General features: G+C 37.7%; 1 protein-coding gene and 1 pseudogene across 1 annotated transcript in view; one reads left to right on the top strand and one right to left on the bottom strand.

The window, feature by feature from the left end:
• LOC122433520 overlaps positions 1–8,850 on the top strand; it is a 28,460-nt pseudogene extending 19,610 nt beyond the window's left edge.
• The window catches only part of LOC122433545 (phospholipid-transporting ATPase ABCA3-like), a 224,824-nt gene that overhangs the window by 47,019 nt on the left and 155,371 nt on the right, over positions 1–22,434 (bottom strand). Inside the window, exons 24-25 of the mRNA XM_043456582.1 lie at positions 20,691–20,816; positions 20,245–20,439 (exon numbers count right to left, since the gene is read on the bottom strand). Coding sequence (XP_043312517.1) covers positions 20,245–20,439; positions 20,691–20,816 — 321 coding nt within the window. The remainder of the gene's footprint in view (positions 1–20,244; positions 20,440–20,690; positions 20,817–22,434) is intronic.

The following is a 22,434-nucleotide window of genomic DNA, read 5'->3' as shown; positions in this document are numbered from 1 at the left end:
GGAGAAATATACCGTGTTCATGGATTGGAAGAATCAATATTGTCAAAATGGCTATTCTACCCAAAGCAATCTATAGATTCAATGCAATCCCTATCAAGCTACCAACGGTATTCTTCACAGAACCAGAACAAATAATTTCACAGATTGTATGGAAATACAAAAAACCTCGAATAGCCAAAGTAATCTTGAGAAAGAAGAATGGAACTGGAGGAATCAACCTGCCTGACTTCAGACTCTACTACAAAGCCACAGTCATCAAGACAGTATAGTACTGGCACAAAGACAGAAATATAGATCAATGGAACAGAATAGAAAGCCCAGAGATAAATCCACGAACCTATGGACACCTTATCTTTGACAAGGAGGCAAGGATATACAATGGAAAAAAGACAACCTCTTTAACAAGTGGTGCTGGGAAAGCTGGTCAACCACTTGTAAAAGAATGAAACTAGAACACTTTCTAACACCACACACAAAAATAAACTCAAAATGGATTAAAGATCTAAATGTAAGACCAGAAACTATAAAACTCCTAGAGGAGAACATAAGCAAAACACTCTCTGACATAAATCACAGCAAGATCCTCTATGACCCACCTCCCAGAATATTGGAAATAAAAGCAAAAATAAACAAATGGGACCTAATGAAACTTAAAAGCTTTTGCACAACAAAGGAAACTATAAGTAAGGTGAAAAGACAGCCCTCAGATTGGGAGAAATAATAGCAAATGAAGCAACAGACAAAGGATTAATCTCAAAAATATACAAGCAACTCCTGAAGCTCAATTCCAGAAAAATAAATGACCCAATCAAAAAATGGGCCAAAGAACTAAACAGACATTTCTCCAAAGAAGACATACAGATGGCTAACAAACACATGAAAAGATGCTCAACATCACTCATTATCAGAGAAATGCAAATCAAAACCACAATGAGGTACCATTACACAACAGTCAGGATGGCTGCTATCCAAAAGTCTACAAGCAATAAATGCTGGAGAGGGTGTGGAGAAAAGGGAACCCTCTTACACTGTTGGTGGGAATGCAAACTAGTACAGCCGCTATGGAAAACAGTGTGGAAAATTCTTAAAAAACTGGAAATAGAACTGCCATATGACCCAGCAATCCCACTTCTGGGCATACACACTGAGGAAACCAGATCTGAAAGAGACACGTGCACCCCAATGTTCATCGCAGCACTGTTTATAATAGCCAGGACATGGAAGCAACCTAGATGCCCATCAGCAGATGAATGTATAAGGAAGCTGTGGTACATATACACCATGGAATATTACTAGCCATTTAAAAAGAAAAATTTTTTTTTTCAATTTGAACCAGTCCTAATGAGATGGATGAAACTGGAGCCCTTATACAGAGTGAAGTAAGCCAGAAAGATAAAGAACATTACAGCATACTAACACATATATATGGAATTTAGAAAGATGGTAATGATAACCCTATATGCAAAACAGAAAAAAAGACACAGAAATACAGAACAGACTTTTGAACTCTGTGGGAGAAGGTGAGGGTGGGATGTTTTGAAAGAACAGCATGTATATTATCTATGGTGAAACAGATCACCAGCCCAGGTGGGATGCATGAGACAAGTGCTCGGGCCTGGTGCACTGGGAAGACCAGAGGAATCGGGTGGAGAGGGAGGTGGGAGGGGGGATCGGGATGGGGAATACGTGTAAATCTATGGCTGATTCATGTCAATGTATGACAAAACCCACTGAAATGTTGTGAAGTAATTAGCCTCCAACTAAAAAAAAAAAAAAAAGAAAAGTCTAGAGATAAGCCCACGCACCTATGGACACCTCATCTTTGACAAAGGAGGCAAAAATGTGCAATGGCGGAAAGACAATCTCTTTAACAACTGGTGCTGGGAAAACTGGTCAACCACCTGTAAAAGAATGAAACTAGAACACTTTCTTACACCATACACAAAAATAAACTCAAAATGTATTAAAGATCTACATGCAAGACCAGAAATTATAAAACTCTTAGAGGAAAACATAGGCAAAACACTCTCTGACATAAATCACAGCAAGATCCTTTATGATCCACCTGCCAGAGTAATGGAAATAAAAATAAAAATAAACAAATGGGACCTAATTAAACTTAAAATCTTTTGCATAATGAAGGAAACTATAAGCAAGGTTAAAAAGCAGCCTTCAGAATTGGAGAAAAAAGTAGCAAATGAAGCAACTGACAAAGAATTAATCTCTAAAATACAAGCAACTCACGCAGCTCAATACCAGAAAAATAAACGACCCAATCAAAAAATGGGCCAAAAAATTAAACAGACATTTCTCCAAAGAAGACATACAATGGCTAACAAACACATGAAAAGATGTTCAACATCAGTCATTATCTAGAGTGTGTTGGAACTCTCAGAGAAATGCAAATCAAAACCACAATGAGGTACCATCTCAGGCTAGCCAAAATGGCTGCCATCACAAAGTCTACAAGCAATAAATATTGGAGAGGGTGTGGATAAAAGGGAACTCTCTTACACTGTTGGTGGATATGCAAATTAGCACAGCTGCTATGGAGAACAGTGTGGAGATTCCTTAAAAAACCGGAAATAGAAGTGCCATATGATCCAGCAATCCCACGCTGGGCATACACACTGAGGAAACTAGAATTGAAAGAGACACATGTACCTCAAAGTTCATTGCAGCACTGTTTCCAATACCTAGGACATGGAAGCAACCTAGCTGTCCATCAGCAGACAAATGGATAAGGAAGTTGTGGTACATATACATGATGGAATATTACTCAGCTATAAAAAAGAACACATTTGAGTCAGTTCTAATAAAGTGGATGAAACTGGAGCCTATTATACAGAGTGAAGTAAGCCAGAAAGAGAAACATCAATACAGTGTATTAATGCATATATATGGAATTTAGAAAGATGGTAATGCCAACCCTATATGCAAGACAGCAAAAGAGACACAGATGTAAAGAACAGACTTTTGGACTCTGTGGGAGAAGGCGAGGGTGGGACGATATGAGAGAATAGCATTGAAATATGTATATTACCATATGTAAAACTGATAACCAGTGAAAATTCAATGCATGAGGCAGGGCACCCAAAGCTGGTGCTCTGGGACAACCCAGAGGGATGGGGTGAGAGAGGGGGTCAGGATGGTGGGACACATATACACCCATGGCTGATTCATGTCAATGTATGGCAAAACCACCACAATATTGTAAAGAAATTAGCCTCCAATTAAAATAAATAAATAAATTAAAAAAATAAAATGCACACTGATATGATAGCTGTCACAGTACAATCTAATAAAAGTTTTTTGAATGAAGTTAAAGACAACTAAGCACTACTAGAGCCATCTTAGTAGCCCAATGAACCTTTTCACCCATCCAATATTACTTGTTTTTCTTTTCAGATCTCCTATAGTTTCTGTTTTAGGGAGGTTGTTTCTGTGTCATTTGGTGCAAAAAATATTTGTAACTTTTCCATTTCTCTTATAAATGTTACCTCTTAGCATTAGTGCCCCTTTTGTCATCTGTGATGCTTTTAGGCCAGCATTCCATCTTGTTTTATAATTAAGGCTGATTCTCCTTTTATTTTTTTCCTGGTATTTACCAATATTATGTTGTACGAATGATATCTTTTATAAATATACATTCACATGTCTTTAAAAATGTTCAAAATTTATTGAGTCTTGTTTTAATCTAACATATAATCAGTTCATCTAAATAAATATTCTTTGAATGAAAAAATAGCATTATTTTTCATTTGTTGGGTACAATGTTTATATATTTCTTTAGATTAAGCCTGTTAATTTTTCTTTTAAAATAGTCTATATAAATTATTTTTAATGTCTTTGTTCTATCATGGTAAGAAAGAAGTATGTTAAAATTAACTACTGTAATCATATAAGTATCAGTTTCTCCTTGAATTCCACTTCTTTTTTATGTTTTATAAATTTTGAGGCTGTATTCTTAAACACCTAAAATTTAAAACTATGTTTTTTCTGATGAAAACCATGTAGTTACATTCTTCTAATAGTCATTGCCTTAAAGTTTTGTTTAATATTATAGCATAAAGTAGTCACATTATTATAACATAAAGTCATATATTACAACATAGTCAAATTAATAAATCAAAAGAAAAATGAATCACCTAGTTTACTTCTAGACTATACAAATAAGAACATTTTAACTTCATTTACAACATTTGGAACTTGTATCTGGGCATTGCCATATGTATCAATTCTATTATAATTCTTATTAATATTATTTTAAAAATCAATGTACACTGACATTTATTAATATGTTTATAACTTTTATTTTCTTTTCATTTTCATTCCTTTTTTTAAGTTGAATGCCTTTTGTCATGGATCAGTTTTTGTATTCTTGAAGTGTAAATGCTTTGTGCTTAGTCGTTCAGTCGTGTCTGACTCTTGCGACCTCGTGGACTGTAGCCCGCCAGGCTCCTCTGTCCATGGGATTTTCCAGGCAAGAATATTGGAGTCAGTTGCCATTTCCTACTCTGTAAATGCTTTAGTATTTCCTATAGCAAGAGTGTGCAGGTAGTAAGAAATCATATATTGTTTTCTCTGAAAAAGGTTTTATTCTGTTACCACTCACCACCATATTCTGTTATCAGTTTTGTTAATGTATAATTGATGTAAAATACATTGCACATATTAAACAATGTGATAACTTTGATAAATATACAAACTGTGAAACCATCACCATAGTCAAGATAGTCAGTGTATCCAACACCTCAACAATTTTTTGTATCCCTTTGTAATCCCTGCCTCCCATTCCTCCTTACCCCCTACTCTTCAGATAATGACTGATGTACTTTCTGTCACTATGAATTAAAGTTTAAAAAGAGCTTCATGTAAAAGGAATCATATAGTATATATATCTTTAATCCAACTTCTTTCACTTGGCATAATTGTTTTGAGATTCATCCATATTGTTGTATGCATCAGTAGTTAGTTCATTGTACTGCTGGGTAGTATTCCATTGCATTCTTATATCACAATTTGTTTATCCATTCACCTATGAAGGGACATTTGGATTGTTTCCAGTTTGGGGGATATTACCAATAAAAATACCTTCAGTTTTAAAGGATATTTTTGCTGGATATAAAAGTTTTAATCTCACTTCTGAATATTAATGTAAACTCCTAAAAAAACACATAAAATCCAGCAGCCTCCTGAAACCTGATGCCTTTTGAGCAACTAGAGTTTACTCTAGGATGCAATAATGAATTAATATTAGAAGATATGTATATATATGTATATATATACATATATATATATACAATTTATCCTATTAACAGATATAAGGAGAAAATAGTAAGACCTTCTCCATGGATACTGAAAAATCATTTGATAAAATTTAATAGTCGTTCTTCTTAAAAACACTCAAAAATGAAAATAAATGGCTAATTTATTTACATGACTCATCTAAAAAGAAATCTATGTTGGATACACAATATCCTAGGCACAACATAAACAATTCTCATAGATCATAAATAACAATTAGACAAGGCAACTCCTTAACTGTTGTGGAACAAGATAGAATTGCCGCTCCATGACTATGTCTGAAATAAGACAGAGACAAGGATATAGTCTCCAATCACAAAAATAACTGAACAACTTTCTCTCTGACTAGCATATGTAACTGGTGCTTTTATTTTGACAATGACATCTGTTATCTTGCTTTAATCTTCTTACCTCTGTTTGAAAATACAAGATTTCTCCTAGTTCCTGCAGCTTCTAATCTCTATTTCTTTCTAATCTCCAGCAGAAACTCAAATCCTGTAACAATCCCTTCCCCTCTTACTTAGAGCCCTTCAATTCTTCTGTTGTGCATTTCCCTTTGCTGCAGCAAGATAAATAAACCTAAATTTGTTTGACTACAGGTATGTTTCTACTGATTTTAGCTAAAGAGTTTTACTGTACCAATGACATATTCAAGTGGCCATGAAAGAAAATTGATATATATTTACCTACTTAGAAGTTTCTGCGGGACAAAACAATGTAAGCAAAGTCAAGAGGCAAATAAAATATATTTGGAACTCATATTACAGAGATTAATAACATATGAGGAAACAAAAGAAATAGAAATGTCAATAATTTAAAATGTATAAAGAATATGAAAAGACATCACAGGAAAGGAAATGACTTTTAAAAATATAAAATGTTGAAGTGATGTCAGAAAGATGGTGACAGAAAGTGATGTCAGAAAGAAATAGGAGGATTCTGACTTTCTCTCTCTTCACAGATGCACTGAATAAACAGCTACATAGTTGAGAGATTCTTATACTCTGAGTGACAGGAAATACTCACAACACAATAGGTTGGAAAAGCTGAGTCACATTAATGAAATAAACTCCATCCCTGGATTACAACTTGGATGTACTCCAAATCCCAATTTCTTCCTGAGGTGTGAAGATTTTGGACCACACACCTAATGTCCCAACTTCTATGGCTTCCAAATGAAAATCCAGCTCCCAAATCACCCAGCTATGAGACTGAAAGGAGCTTGGCATTTGTGTGTCCCCAGGACCATATGAGGCAAAGAAGTCATTCTAAACTGATGTGTAAACACTTGCTCTGGTTATAAACACTTGCTCACCAGGCTCACTGTAGAAGGAGCAGGTGAAAGTACTTCAGATTCTTCCTGGAAAGGGTTAAACTGAATATTTTTCAAGCTACTGCCTGAGAATCATGTTTCTACCTAGTCTGCACCTGGGAGGTGACTGTGCAGGAAATTAGCAGAATTTTAGGAACACAGTGTATACAATGCCACATCTTTCCCAGCTGTTGCCTGAAGTTTGGGCTTTCAATTAGGTTTCATCTAGGAGCTGACAGGGCAGGCAATTTAGTAGTTTTCTAGAAGCATGTCCACATTTCCTTTCCTTCAGGGCACCGATGAAACTTGGCAAAGCATAATCTCCCAGGGGCCACTAAGAACAAAGATGGCAATTTGGACAAAAAGAAAGATTTGAGAGGCACTTAAGAATCTTTAATCAGGCTGATGGGCAAGAATCATCTCCTACATGAGGCCAGTCTGTCAAGACTAGGAGAGATGGCTGTTTTATTTAAAGTATAAAAACCAATATGAACATTCGAGGAAAATGAAGAGAGAAATAAAAGAACAAACAAAAGAATAAGATAAATATCCAGAAAACTGACCCTAATGGGATGGAGATAAATAGTTTATGTGACAGAGAATTCAAAATTGTGGTCATAAAGATGCCCAAAGAGGTCAGGAGAGCAATGTTTGAAGAAAGTGAGAATTTCAACAAAGAGGAAAAAATATGTAAAAGCACTGTAAAATATAAAATCAATCCCAAATATTCATTGGAGCGACTGATGCTGAAGCTGAATCTCCAATACTTTGGCCACCTGATGTGAAGAGCTGATTCATTGGAAAAGACCCTGATGCTGGGGAAGATTGAAGGCAGGAGGAGAAGGAGGAAACAAAGGATCGGAAGGTTGGATGGCATCACCAACTCAACGGACATGAGTTTGAACAAACTCCAGGAGACAGTAAAGAACAGGGAAGCCTGGCATGCTGCAGTCCATGGCATCTCAAAGAGTCAGACATGACTTAGCAACTGAACAACAATAACAACAACTAAGCAAAAATCTCTTTATAGTGGTGAAGAATACAACAACTGAACTGAATATTTCAATAGAGAAAATAAACAGCAGACTAGATCGAGTGGAAAAAAGTATCAGTTAATTCAAAGACAGGAAAAGGAAATCATTCAATCAAGAAGAGCAAAATGTTTAAAAAAGAATAAAAAAGAGAGAAGGTAGTTTAAGGAACTTACGGGTTACAATCTAGTGTACCAATGTCTGTATTATGGGAGTCTGAAAAAGCTAAGAGAGAAAGAAAGGGACAGAAAGTTCACTCAGAGGAATAATGGTTGGCCATTCTTTGCTACCCAGAGAGGGGTGCATTGTTCTGAGTTCTTGTCATAAATTAAAGGAAAACCTCCACTACGTCTGGAGCCTTTGATGCCCAGCAAATGAAAGAGGTGTATGACCTCAAATTCCTTGCAGCAGGAACCTACTTAGGTGGCATCAACCTTAACTTTCAAATGGAACAGTTAATCTACAAAGAAAAAGTGGTAACATCTACATCATAAATCTGAAGAGAACCTGGGAGACGTTTCTGCTGACAGCTCATGCCACTGTTGCCTTGAAAACCTGGCTGATATCAGAGTCATATCCTCCAGGAATACTGGTCAGCAAGATGTGGTAAAGTTGCTGCCACTGCATCCACTCCTATTGCTGGCTGTTTCACTCCTGGAACATTCCCTAACCAGATTCAGGCAGCCTGCAAGGAGCTATGACTTCTGGTGGTTGCTAATCCCAGGGCTTACCACCAGCTTCTCCAGAGGTATCTCATGTTAGCCTACTTACTATTGCTCTGTGTAACACAGACTCTCCTTCCCACTCTGCAGATATTACCATCTATGTAACAAGGGAGTTCACTCTGTGGATGCTGTCCCAGGAAGTTCTGTGCATGCACGTATCATCTCCTATGAAAACTTGAAGGCATGAAGATCATGTCTGATCTCTACTTTTCAAAATTTTGAAAAGCAAAAGCAGGACACTTCTGAAATGGATGTAAGCATGGAGAAATTTCAAGACGAATGGATTGCTTCAGCTTCCAAATTTATTGCTACTCAGCCCTAGGTTGCAGACTAGTCTGAAGGTGCCCTCTATGCTTACTCAGAAGCTTCCTATTGAAAACTGGGACACTCAGCCTGCATTGCAGACCGGTCTGCAACTCCCAATGCTCAGGTCACTGAATGGGTAGGAACTACCACTGAAGCTATTCTCCCATAGTCTCTTTAATAGAAAATGGAATAAGGATGTTGGAAAATAAACAATTTCAAAAAAAGAAAAGAAAAGAAAGAAAAAAAAAAAGTCTGAGGATGTCCCAAACTGGAGGAAGGAAAACTAAATCAAGGAAGCTGAAAGAAAGCCAAAAAGATAAACCAAAGAGATCCAGACCAAGATACATTATAATCAAATTGTCAAACGTTAAAGAGAAGTCTTGAAAGAAGAAAAAGAAAAACCTGCCAACCAAGAATACTATATTGGGCAAATCTGTCCTAAAATGAAAGGGAGATAAAGACATTCTCAGAAAAACAAAAGCTGAACTAATTTATCATTACTAGAAATGTTAAAGGAAATTCTTCAAGTTGAAATAAAGTACACTAAATAATAAAAGCCTTTGGACTTGAACACAGCAGAAAATTTGAAGAGGAATTATAGCTCAGAGTTTAAAATGTCCAGGTCATGGGCAGAAATAAAATCCTCTAGAAATACAAAATAAACTGGGTTTACACATGGGTTCAAAACTTTCACCACTCAGAAAGTACAGAAAATCTAAAATAGAAATTGAGAAAGAAGTTTGTAAACCTTTAAGACCTAGGCAGACATATGTAAAATATATAGCTAGGGAAGTTGCTGTGTAACACAGGGAACTCAGCCTGGTGCTACTGACAACCTAGAGGGGTAGGATGGGGTGGGGATAGTGAGGTTCAAGAGGAAGGAGATATATGTATACTTATGACTGATTCACGTTGTATAGCAGAAACCAACATAATATTGTAAAGTGACTATCTTCCAATTAAAACTAAATTTAAAAAAATTAATAAAATGCAAAAAATAAAATAAAGACTTAGATCAAGATGGCAGAATAGAAGGAAATGAAGTTCACCTTCTCCTACATACATCAAATACGCCGTACTTGTAGAACATTTCTAACAATGTACATTCTGAACACTGGCAGAAGAGCCCATACAAACAAATCTGCAAGAAAGACCACCACATAACTGGGTAGGATGAAGGAAAAATAAAACAGGAATTGAGATAGGATCTGCACCCTTGGGAGGGAGTTGTGAAAGAGGAAAGAGTCTCTCACCATTTGAACAAACTTTACTGAGTGGAAGATCAGCCAGGACAGGAAGAGAGCTTCAGAGGCTCAAAGGAGAATGCAATAGCCAAAATGCAGCAGGAGTGCAGAGAGACCAGCACAAATGTTTCTGGCCACTTTGATGCACTCCCCAGCCTGAGACATGATAAAACCAAGAGCTTGTTTTATGAAAAGGTAAATGAAATTGACAAACTTATAGCCAGGCTTACCAAGAAAAAAGAGGGAGGACCCAAGTAAACAAAATAAGAAGTGACAAAGGAGAAATAACAACTGATCCCACAGAAACACAAAACCATAAGAGAATACTATGAACAATTACATGCCAATGAAGTCGACAACTTGGAAGAAATGGGAAAGTTTCTAGAAACATACAGTGTACCAAAACTGAACCAAGAAGAAATAGATAATTTGAACAGACCTAGAAGTGAAGTATAATTTTTAGTAAAAAAAAAATTCCCTGCAAACAAAATTCTAGGACTAGGTGGCTTCACTATGGAATTCTATCAAGCATACAAGGAAGAGGTTTTACTTATCCTTCTCAAACTCTTCCATAAGATTGAAGAGGGAGGTGGGAGGGGGGATCGGGATGGGGAATACATGTAACTCCATGGCTGATTCATGTCAATGTATGACAAAACCCACTGCAATGTTGTGAAGTAATTAGCCTCCAACTAATAAAAATAAACGAAAAAAAAAAAAAGATTGAAGAGGAGCGGACACTCCCAAAAGACATATTTGAACAAAATACTAGCAAACCAAACACAACACATTAAAAAGAAAAATCATACACCATGACCAAGTGGGATTCACCCCAATGTTGACAAGGATGTTCAACATTGCAAATCAATCAACATTGATACACCTCATCAACAAATAAGACAAAAACCACATAATCATCTGAATGGATGCAGAAAAAGCACTGGACCAAATTCAGTATTTATTTATGATAAAAACTTTTTATAAAGTGAGTATAGAGGGAATATATTTCAACATAATGAAAACAATCTACGACAAACTCACAGACAATACTCAACAGTGAAAAGCAGAAGGTCATTCTAAAATCTGGAAGAAGGATGTTCACTCTCACCACTTCTGTTCAATATAGTATTAGAAACCCTAGTCATAGCAATCAGAAAAGAAAAGGAAATAACATGTATCCAAATTGGAAGGGAAGAGGTAAAATTGTCATTATATGCAGATGTTCAGATCAGTTCAGTTTAGTTAAGTGGCTCAGTCGTGTTTGACTCTTTGCGACCCCATGAACTGCAGCACGCCAGGCCTCCCTGTCCATCACCAACTCCTGGAGTTCACCCAAACCCATGTCCATTGTGTCAGTGATGCCATCCAATCATCTCATCCTCTGTCGTCCCCTTCTCCTCTTGCCCCCAATCCCTCCCAGCATCAGGGTCTTTTTCAATGAGTCAGCTCTTCGCATGAGGTGGCCAAAGTATTGGAGTTTCAGCTTCAGCATCAGTCCTTCCAATGAACACCCAGGACTGATCTCCTTTAGGATGGACTGGTTGGATCTCCTTGCAGTCCAAGGGACTCTCAAGAGTCTTCTCCAGCACCAGAGTTCAAAAGCATCAATTCTTCGGTGCTCAGCTTTCTTTAAGTCCAACTCTCACATCCATACATGACCACTGGAAAAACCATAGCCTTGACTAGATGGACCTTTGTTGGCAAAGTAATGTCTCTGCTTTTTAATATGCTGTCTAGGCTGATCATAACTTTCCTTCCAAGGAGCAAGCGTCTTTTAATTTCATGGCTGCAATCACCATCTGCAGTGACTTTGGAGCCCAGAAAAATAGTCAGCCACTGTTTCCACTGTTTCCCCATCTATTTGCCATGAAGGATATGCAGATGACAGAATACTATATATAGAAAACCCTAAAGACTCCACAGAAAAACTACTAGAACTGATGAACAATTTCAGCAAGGTAGCAGGATATAAGATTAACATACAGAAATTGGTTCTATTTCTTTGCACTCACAATGAAACATCAGAAAGCAAATTTTTTAAAAAATCCCTTTAAAATTGCATCACATGGTAGCTCTATTTTTAGTTTTTAAAGTAACCTCTGTATTGTTCTCTGGTATTGATTCCTTCCTGAGTATTATTAATTTCAAAAATTGTGCTGTTTGTCTCTGTATGTTCATTCCTTATTTCTTCTAGGTCTTTGTTAATTGATTCTTGCATTTTCTCCATTGTATTTTTGAGGTTTTGGATCATCTTGACTATTATTCTGAATTCTTTTTCAGGTAGTTTGCCTATTTCTTCTTCATTTACTTGGACTTGTATGCTTTTAGGTTGTTCCTTCATTGTGCAGTATTTCTCTGCCTTTTCAATATATATTTTTTAACTTATTGTGTTTGAGGTCTCCTTTTCCCAGGCTTTGAGTTTGAATTCTTTCTTCTTTTTGGTTTCTGCCCCTGTAAGTTTGGTCCAGTGGTTTGTGTAAATTTCATGTAGGGTGTGATTTGTACTTGTGCTCTGGTGGGAGGAAGTGAGTTGTTTTTTTTTTTTTCTTTTTCCTCTTATGGGCAGGACTGAATGAGGTGGTAACCCTGTCTGCTGATGATTGGGTTTGTGTTTTTGTCTTGTTTCTTGTTCTGATGAGGTGTCCTGCACAGGGTGCTACTGGCAGGTGGGCTATGCTGGGTCTTGTATAAAAGTGGTTGCCTTTGTGGGAGTTCTTACTATTTGATACTCCCTAGTGTTAGGAGTTCTTAGGTAGCTTAGGGTCTTGGAGTCAGTGCTTTCACTCCAAAGGCTCAGGGCCTGATCTCTGGCTGGGAATGGAGATTCCACAGGTGGTTTGTTATGGCATTAAATGGGATTAAAACAAATACCCCAAAATGAGAAACAAAAGTCACACCCTAGACAAGTGGCAATTGCAAAATCAAGCAAACAATAGCTAAAATAATGGAATATACACACATACATATATACCCATAAGCAAAAGCAAAACAGTCCAAAAGAAAAAAAAAAGTACAATTGATTGACCCGGTGAACAAAGGAAATCTAAAATGATATCCATCAGTTAAGAGCAAAACTAACTAAAGCACAAACTGAAAAACAAAACTAAAGCAAGGTGCCAACTGGGGAATAAAGCAATGAAAATAATGAAAATATAGTGAGAAAAAGAAAGAAGTGTAAAGTTAAATAGAGGTAGATAAAGAAGATTTATATATATTAAAGGTTAACTGCAATGAGAAAAGAACAGTAGGAAAAGCAAATAAGGGAATAAATGTAGGAAAAATAATAATAAATCTAAAAGATTAAAAAATTTAAATTTAAAATTAAAATTTAAAAGAGAAGAGAAAAAAAAGAAAACCTCACAGAATCTTATAAGGCTAACATAGAGGCAGAAGTATATAACAGAAATAAAAAGTGTGATTAAAAAAATTCTCAAAAGCTTAAATAGATTTAATAGTACTAATGAAATTGACAACTACAACAACAGAGGGGGAAAAAAGGGAAAGGGAAAAAAGAAAAAAATATCCAGAAGCAACCACAGAACAAGTCAAAATAGAAGAATAATAAATGTTTTTCTTGAGTCTGCTGTCAGCATCCTTTCCCTCGCTGGGAGTCACAGTCCACCTTGACTCTCTAGGATGCCCTCCAGTAACTGGGCTGGTCTCTGGACCTGCTGTGGGGGCAGCTCAGTCTCTAATCTGGTCCTGCTCCCATGTGTTCTTGTCTCCAATTTTCACAGCTGTCAGAACTAGTGCGTTTTCTTTTGTGAGAGCTCTCATTGTCCTTTTATACATTCCATAGTGACAGAGTCTGCCTGGTTGATCAGGCGGATTTAATCTGCAGCTTGTACAGCTGGTGGGAAGGTTTTGCGTCTTCTTCCTTAGCCACACTGCCCCTGGGTTTCACTTGTGGTTTTATCTTCACCTCTGCCTGTGGATCGTCCACTGGAGTTTGCTGCTGAGGCTGCTCTGGAGGACTTGGGTCTGACACAGTGGGGGCCAGGTGTGGAGGTGGCACAGATGCTTGGGTGGCAGTGGCCCTGGCATCACCAGGTACTCAGAGGAGCCAGTGGTTAGGGCAGCAGGAAATATCATGCTCTTAGAAGGGCATGGCAACCCACTCCAGTATTCCTGCCTGGAGAATCCCCCAGACAGAGAAGCTTGGCAGGCCACAGTCCACAGGATCTCAGAGTTGGATATGATCAAAGTGACCCTATGTGCACAGATGTAGGACTTTTTCTAGCCTCTGGCAGCTCTGTCCCAGTGAAGAGCATGCATGGAAGTGGTGCAGTTGCTTAGATCATGGGGACCCTGGCAATGCTGGCTATGCAGGAGCACTGGCAGCTATTGTCACTGGAGATATGGTGCTACTAGGGCTTTTTCTAGCCTGTGGCAGCTCTGCCCCAGTGATGACTGAGCATGAAGGTGGTGCAGCTTCTTGGGTTGCCGGGACCTTGGCAGCGCCAAGTGTGCCGGGACACGGGCTGCTTCAGATGTAGGAACTATGGCCTTATCAGAGTCCTTTTCTAGACTCTGCCACCTCCTTCTTTTGCCTTCAGTCTTTCCAAGCATCAGGGTCTTTTGCAGTGAGAGTTGGCACTTTGCATCAAGTATTGGAGCTTAAGCATCAGTCCTTCCAATGACTATTCAGAGTTGACTTCCTTTAGGATTGATTGGTTCGATTTCCTTGTAGTCCAAAGGACTTCTCCACCACCACAGTTGGAAAGCATCAGTGCTCAGCCTTCTTTGTGGTCCAACTCTCACATACTTACATGACTACTGGAAAAACAGTAGCTTTGACTATATGGACCTTTGTTAGCAAAGTGATGTCTCTGCTTTTTAATACACTGTCTAGGTTTGTCATAGGTTTCCTTCCAAGGAGCAAGCGTCTTTTAAATTCATGGCTGCAGTCACTTTCTGCAGTGATTTTGGAGCCCAAGAAAATAAAGTCTGTCACTGTTTCCACTTCTATTTGCCATGAAATGATGGGACTGGATGCCATGATCTTGGTTTTTTGAATGTTGAGTCTTTAGCAGCTTTTTCACTCTCCTCTTTCACCTTCACCAAGAGGCTCTAGTTCCTCTTCACTTTCTGCCATTAGTGTGGTATCATCTGCATATCTGAGGTTGTTGATATTTCTCCAGCAGTCTTGACTCCAGCTTGTTTCATCCAGCCCAGTATTTCACATGATGTACTCTGCATATAAGTTAAATAAGCAGGGTGACAATATACAGCCTTGATGCACTCCTTTCCCAATTTTGAACCAGTCCATTGTTCCATGTCTGATTCTTGGACTGCATACAGTCCAACAGAACTTGTTGCTTCTTGATCTGCATACAGGTTTCTCAGGAGGCAGGTAAGGCAATCTGGTAGTCCCATCTCTTGAAGAATTTTCCAAAGTTTGTCATGATCCACACAGTCAAAAGCTTTAGTGTAGTCAATGAAGCAGAAGAAGATGTTTTTCTGGAACTCCCTTGCTTTCTCCATGATTCAACAAATGTTAGCGATTTGATCTCTGATTCCTCTGCCTCTTTGAAACCCGGCTTGTACATCTGGAAGTTCTAGGTTCACATACTGCTAAAGCCTAACTGGAAGGATTTTGAGCATAACCTTACTAGCATGTGAAGTGAGCACAGTTGTATGGTAGTTTGAACATTTTTTTGGCATTACCCTTCTTTGAGATTGGGATGAAAGCTGAATTTTTCCAGTCCTGTGGCCACTGCTAAGTTTTCCAAATTTGTTGACGTACTAAGTGCAGCATTTTAACACCATCATCTTTTAGAATTTTAAATAGCTCAGGTGAAATTTCATCACCTCCACTAACTTTGTTTGTACTAATGCTTTTTAAGGCCCACTTGACTTCACACTGCACGATGTCTGGCTCTAAATGAGTGACCACACCATTATGGTTATCCCAGTCATTAAGACCTTTTTGGTATAGTTCTTCTGTGCATTCTTGCCACTTCTTCTTAATCTCTTCCTCTTGTGTTAGGTCCTTACTGTTTCTGTGCTTTATCGTGTCCATCCTTGCATGAAATGTTTCCTTGATATCTCCAATTTTCTTGAAGAAATCTGTAGTCTTTCCCATTCTGTGATTTTCCTCTATTTCTTTGCATTTAAGAAAGCCTTCTTATCTCTCCTTGCTGTTCTCTGGAACTCAGCATTCAGTTGAATATATATTTCCCTTTCTCCTTTGCCTTTTACTTCTCTTTGACCTCAGCTACCTGTAAAGCTTCCTCAGACAACCACTTTGCCTTCTGACATTTCTTTTTTGGGGGGACGGTTTTCATCACTGCCTCCTGTACAATGCTATGAACCTCCATTATAGTTCTTCAGGTACTCCTTCTATCAGGTCTAATCTCTTGAATACATTAATCACCTCTACTATGTAATCACAAGGGATTGATTTAGGTCATACCTGAATAGCCTAGAAGTTTTTCCTACTTTCTTCAATTTAAGCCTGAATTTTGCAATAAGGAGTTCATGATCTGAGCCACAGTCAGCTCCCGGTCTTGTTTTTACTGACAAGTAAAAGATAGTTCTCCATCTTTGGCTGCAAAGAACATAATAGATCTGATTTTAGCATTGACCACCTGGTGATGTCCATTTGTAGAGTCTCCTGTGTTGTTGGGAAAGGGTGCTTGTCATGACAAGTGTGTTCTCTTGACCAAACTCTGTTAGCCTTTGCTTTGCTTCATTTTGTACTCCAAGGCCAAACTTGCCTGTTATTTCAGTATTTCTTGGCTTCAGCATTCCAATCCCCTGTGATGAAAAGGACATTTTTTTTTTGCTGTTAGTTCTAGAAGGTTTTGTAGGTCTTCACAGAATAGGTCAACGTTAGCTTCTTTGGCATCAGTGGTTGGGGTGTAGACTTGAATTACTGTGATGTTGAATTGTTTGCTTTGGAAAGGAACCAAGATCATTCTATCATTTTTGCGGTTGCACCTTTGCTTGGCTCCCTTGCAGTAAAGTCTTTTCTTGTAATAGGCTGCACAGTGGGTAATGAGCCCGACTGCTTGGTACCATGATCAGACTGGCTAACGCCCAAAAAACTGATGATAGGCTCTGTTGTGATCAGTGTAGGATAATAGCCACTCTCAAACATTGCTGATTTAGTGCAAATTTATATATCCACATTTGGAAAACAATTTGGCAATGTCCAAAACATTGTATGCAGCATACTACATTTTGTGCAATAAATGGAAAAATAGATCTTTATAATTGATTGTATATAAAAAAAACTATAGAATAAGAAAAATGGTTTCCTTCTTGTAAGACTTGTAAGACTTGGGATGGAATGAGGCAAATGGTGGGTAGGGGTGAAAATAACTTGCTACTTGAAACCATTTTATATTGCTTTGATTCATAATTTGTATGGAGGAATACTTGCTCTTTCAGATAGCTCCTATTACTATGGGACTTCCTTAGTGGCTCAGACGGTAAAGAATCTGCCTGCAATGCAGGAGACCCAGATTCAGTCTCTGGGTCTGTAAGATCTCTTGGAGAACGGAATAGCAACCCACTCCAGTATTCTTGCCTCCATGGACAGAGGAGCCTGGCAGGCAAGAATCCATGAGGTTGCACAGAGTTGGACATGACTGAACGACTAACACACACACACCTATCACTATATATTTAAAATTTTCTTTTTAAACAACTTTTAAAATTGCTCCCCCCACCCCCATTTATACAAATATGTTCTGGTTGCTAAAAATTACAATTCTGTCTTTACCAACTCGTTAAGTTCTGGATGTCATTCTTTTCTCCATTTTTTTTGACATCTTTTTTTTCTTCTAGGGTTGATCCACATTCATTATTTCCCTATCCTCACTGTTTATTTGTCATTCCACTGCATTCCTATTTCAGTGATGTCCAGTGGACACTGTTAAGGCCTATCTTGCCTAATATCTCTGTTTCATTTTCTTCTTGACATTTTTCCTTCTTGTGGATTTTGTGATAAAATTTTATCCAGTGCTGGGAACTCTGAACATCTACATGTAAAAGAATGAAATCAGAACACTCCTTAACTCCATACACAAAAATAAACCCAAAATGGATTAAAGACCTAAATGTAACACCAAACACTATGAAACTTTAGAGGAAAACAGGAAGAACACTCTGACATAAATCACAGCAAGATCTTTTTTGACCCACTTCCTAGAGTAATAAAAATAAAAACAAAAGTAAAAAAATGGATTTAATTACATTTAAAAGGTCTTGCACAGGCTTCCCCAGCTGGCTTAGTGGTAAAGAATCTGCCTGCAATGCAGGAGACACAGGAGATGTGGGTTTGATCTCTGGGTTGGGAAGATCCTCTGGACGAAGGCATGGCAACCCACTCCAGTATTCTTGCTGGGAATATCCCATGGACAGAGAAACCTAGTGGGATAATGTCGATGGGGTCACAAAGAGTCAGACATCAGTGAAGCAACTGAGCACAGCACAAAAGGTTTTGTACAAGAAAGAAAACCATAAATGAGATGAAAAGACCACCTTCAGAATGGAAGAAAATGTTTGCAAATGAAGCAACTGGGATTAATCTCCAAAATACACAAACAGCTCATGATATTTAACAGCATAAAAGCAAAAACCCAATCAACAAATGGGCAGAAGACCTAAACAGACAATTCTCCAAAGAAGACATACAAATGACCAAGAGGCACATGAAAGGATGTTCAATATTACTAACTGTTAGAGAAATGCAGACTAAAACTTCAATGAGGTGTCACCTCACTCTGGTCAGAATGACCATCATCAAAAAATCTGCAAAGACTAAATGCTGGAGAGGGTGTGGAGAAAAAGGCACCATCTCGTACTGTGATGGGGATGTGAACTGTTACAGCCACTATGGAGAACAGTATAGAGATTACTTTAAAAAACTAAAAATAGAACCATATGATCTAGAAATCCCTCTACTGGGCATATACCCTGAGAAAACTGTAATTAAAAAAGACACATGCACTTCAATGTTCACTGCAGCACTATTTACAGTAACCAGGACATGGAAGCAGCCTAAACATTCATTAACCTATGAATGGATAAAGAAAATGTGGTACTTTTATACAATGGAATATTCTCAGTCATAAAGAGGACTGAAATTGGATAATTTCTAGAGAAGTGAATGGACCTAGGCTCTGTCACACAGAGTGAAGTAAGTCAGAGAGAGGAAAACATTGTATATTAACTCATATATGTGGAATCTAGAAAATGGTACAGATGAACCTACTTGCTGGGCAGGAATAGTGATGCAGATATAGAGAACAGACGTGTGGACACAGAGTCGGGGGAAGGAGAGTGGAATGAATTGGGAAATTAGGATTGAAATATATACACTATCATGTGTTAAATAAATAACTATTGGGAACCTTCTCTGTAGCACAGGGGGCTCAGCTCAGTGTTCTGTGAGGACCTAGATGGGTGGGATGGGTTGGAGAGAGGTCTAAGAGGGACGGAATACATGGATGCATATAGCTGATTTGCTCTGTTGTACAGCAGAAACTTGTAAAGCAACAATACCCCAATTAAAAAATATTTATCCAGATTTTCTTCCTAACTCTCTAATATTCCTCAAGTTTTTCTCCAATTATTCTCTCTCTCACTCCATGTCTTAGAAATGTTGATCCTTGGGACTCAGCCCATATCTTTCTTCTCATTGTTATACATACTCCAAATAGATTGTCTCACTTCCACAGTTTAAATTTCACTTGTACTTTGATGAATTCTGAGGGATTTATATCTCCATATCAATTCACTATCATAGATTTCAACTGTCTACTGGATATTTTCCCATTTAAATGTGTCATAAACATCTAACATTCAATATATTCTTCTCCAAATATACTCATCTCTTGTCTTTACTATCTGGATAAACAGAACTTTCACTCATTCATTGGCTCAAGATAGGTTCCTGGGCAATATCTTAGGTTCCTTTCTTTTCTTATAACCCACATCCAAATGGAGCCCAAACCTGGACAAATTTTACTTTCTCAGTATCTTTCATAATCACTTTTTAAAATCAGTTTTATATCAAACTCCAATTATGTAAGAGCAGGTTATGTGAAATAATCATTCTTCCTGTTTTTCATTTGATTCATTTACAGGTAATCAGATTTTTTTCAGCCAGAAAGAGTATTTGCCTTTTCCCAAACTTGGGATGTTATCATGACTATTACTGTCCCTGCACTCTGTTACATTTGAGAAAATAATGTGTATGTGTGTATATATATATATATATATATATATCTCAATGCTTTCTTCCATGCCCTCCACCCATTTCTCTGGTTACCTTAGGGCACGAATTCAGTGATTAGGTCTAGAAATACCTTTCTGATATTTTCAGTGATGTTAATGCCATCAATTAACACAACTCCAGAGGTTGTGATCTCCTCTCCAGTCAACATTTTGAATGTAGTGGTTTTTCCGGCTCCATTTAATCCAAGTAATCCAAAGCACTCATACTTTGAGACTAAAAGGGAGATATTTCTCACAGCCTTTACAACTGGACACTTATAGTAAATCTGAGAAAATTAAAAGAGAACCACAGTGTACTGAAGCACTGATAATGGGTCAACCACAACCATAACCTCAGACCCTGTGGACTGTTACGTATGGACAGTTTCCGAAAAGTCTTTCCCCTTTCAGTCCTCTATTTTACCAGAATGTACATAGATCCCATAGAACTCCAATGAATTAGTAATACTACCAACAAATTCGTGGCAGGGAAGGTGGGCTAAATCTTGGTGCAAGGTTGGACACTGAATGACTTTACCTTTGAAAGTTCATTGAAAAGCAAAGGGGCAGCCGTGAACCTAGGTAACAGTTTCTGGACTCTCTTTCTTTCATTTATTACATCTTTATCTCCGTATTCCTTGATTACTTGGATGGAAACTGTAGCCTGTATTTTCAAGACAAAGATCACAGATTTGAATACACGTTAGACATTTTGGCTTAAACTGGGTGGCTTTTTGGAAAGCTGACCTGAGGGAGTAATTTCAAAGATGTCACAAAATATTTGAGTAATTTCTATTAATGAGCCTCTCTACCAATTTCCTGAGGAGGGCATGGCAACCCACTCCAGTCTTCTTGCCTGGAGAATCGCCATGGACAAAGGACCTGGCAACCTACAGTCCATAGGGTCACGAAGAGTTGTACACGGCTGAATGACTAAGCACAGCACCAATTTCCTGAACTCTTATGCACAAATTTATTCCTGACTTGCTTATTTTTTTCTTTGTCATGCGGCGTGCAGGATCTTAGTTCTTCAACTAGGGACCGAACCCGTGCTCCCTTCAGTGAAAGCCTGGAGTCTTAACCACTAGACTGCCAGGGAATTCCCATGACTTGCTTATTTTTGAAATTGTAGTCATGAACAAATTTTCTTATAAGCATGAGTAAGCAGTATGTCCTTGCCAGTGATGTGGACATTTTGTGGAGAACAAAAGCGACAATGATACTATCACTTATTACTTAGTGTGATCTGCTACAACCAAAATATATTCAAGAGAGCATTAGGTTTAAGAGAGAAGAATGAGCTCCTTTTTTTGATTAGGGCCCCTTATTGGTGAAGTTTGAGCTGAGTTTGGAGAATAAACAAAAATATATTGAGAGAATGAAGGTAGGTTGGGGATGGAAGAAAGGTTGCCATTAGTAGTGGGAGCTTAAAGAAAGTTGTGTGAGAATGAAACATGGTGTGTCTTGTGAACAGTAATTTGTTACTGCTTGAGCAAAGTTTTGTTGTTTTGAACTGCTCATGTTTAATTCAAGTACTCATTTAATGGTAATGGTTGAGGAATGGATCAGGAGAATATATTCAGCTCACATGCTAATTCAGTAAACATGCTAATCACGAGAAGAGAGCTGCTTTAATTGCTTTTTTCTTTTCCAATCTCAAAATTGATAGAATGCAAGTGCTAAGAGTGAATATCCTCACCCAATTTTCAATCTTAGAGGGAAAACATTTAGTCCTTCTCTTTATGTTTACTGTAGGCTTTACATATAAACACGACTGAAGTGACTTAGCAGCAGCAGCAGTTACATGTAAACAGATGCCACTCATTAGGTTAAGGTAGTTCCTTTCTTTCCCTAGTGGTGTAGTTTTAAAAAAATCATAGAAGGTTGTTAAATGTCACATGATTTTCCTGCAATAATTGACATGAACATGTGATTTTTCTTCCTGAGATGATCAATATTGTAACATTGATTTATTTTCAAATATTAAACTAATTTTATATTCATGGAATAAATCCTACTTGTTCATTTCTTCCATTTATTCCTATATTCTTTTTTAAAAAAGATTTATTTATTTATTTTTGGTTCTATTCAAGTGTAGATCAGTGAAAGTTCAATCACTGAATGAATGAACAATTAAAAAATCCCAAGGCAAAACTTGGAGATTGTGTGAACTATGAGACCTATGTAAAGCAATAGTTAGTAATCTGACTGGTAGAGACCCATCTCAGCCTAAGAATGTTAAAGTTTGAAACTAAGAAAGACCAGGAAAAAAAATCTTAACA

Source organism: Cervus canadensis, chromosome 32, assembly GCF_019320065.1.
Source record: "Cervus canadensis isolate Bull #8, Minnesota chromosome 32, ASM1932006v1, whole genome shotgun sequence".
Lineage (NCBI taxonomy): Eukaryota > Metazoa > Chordata > Mammalia > Artiodactyla > Cervidae > Cervus > Cervus canadensis.
Note: the sequence above shows the minus strand (reverse complement) of the source record. Positions and strands in the feature narration are given on the sequence as shown.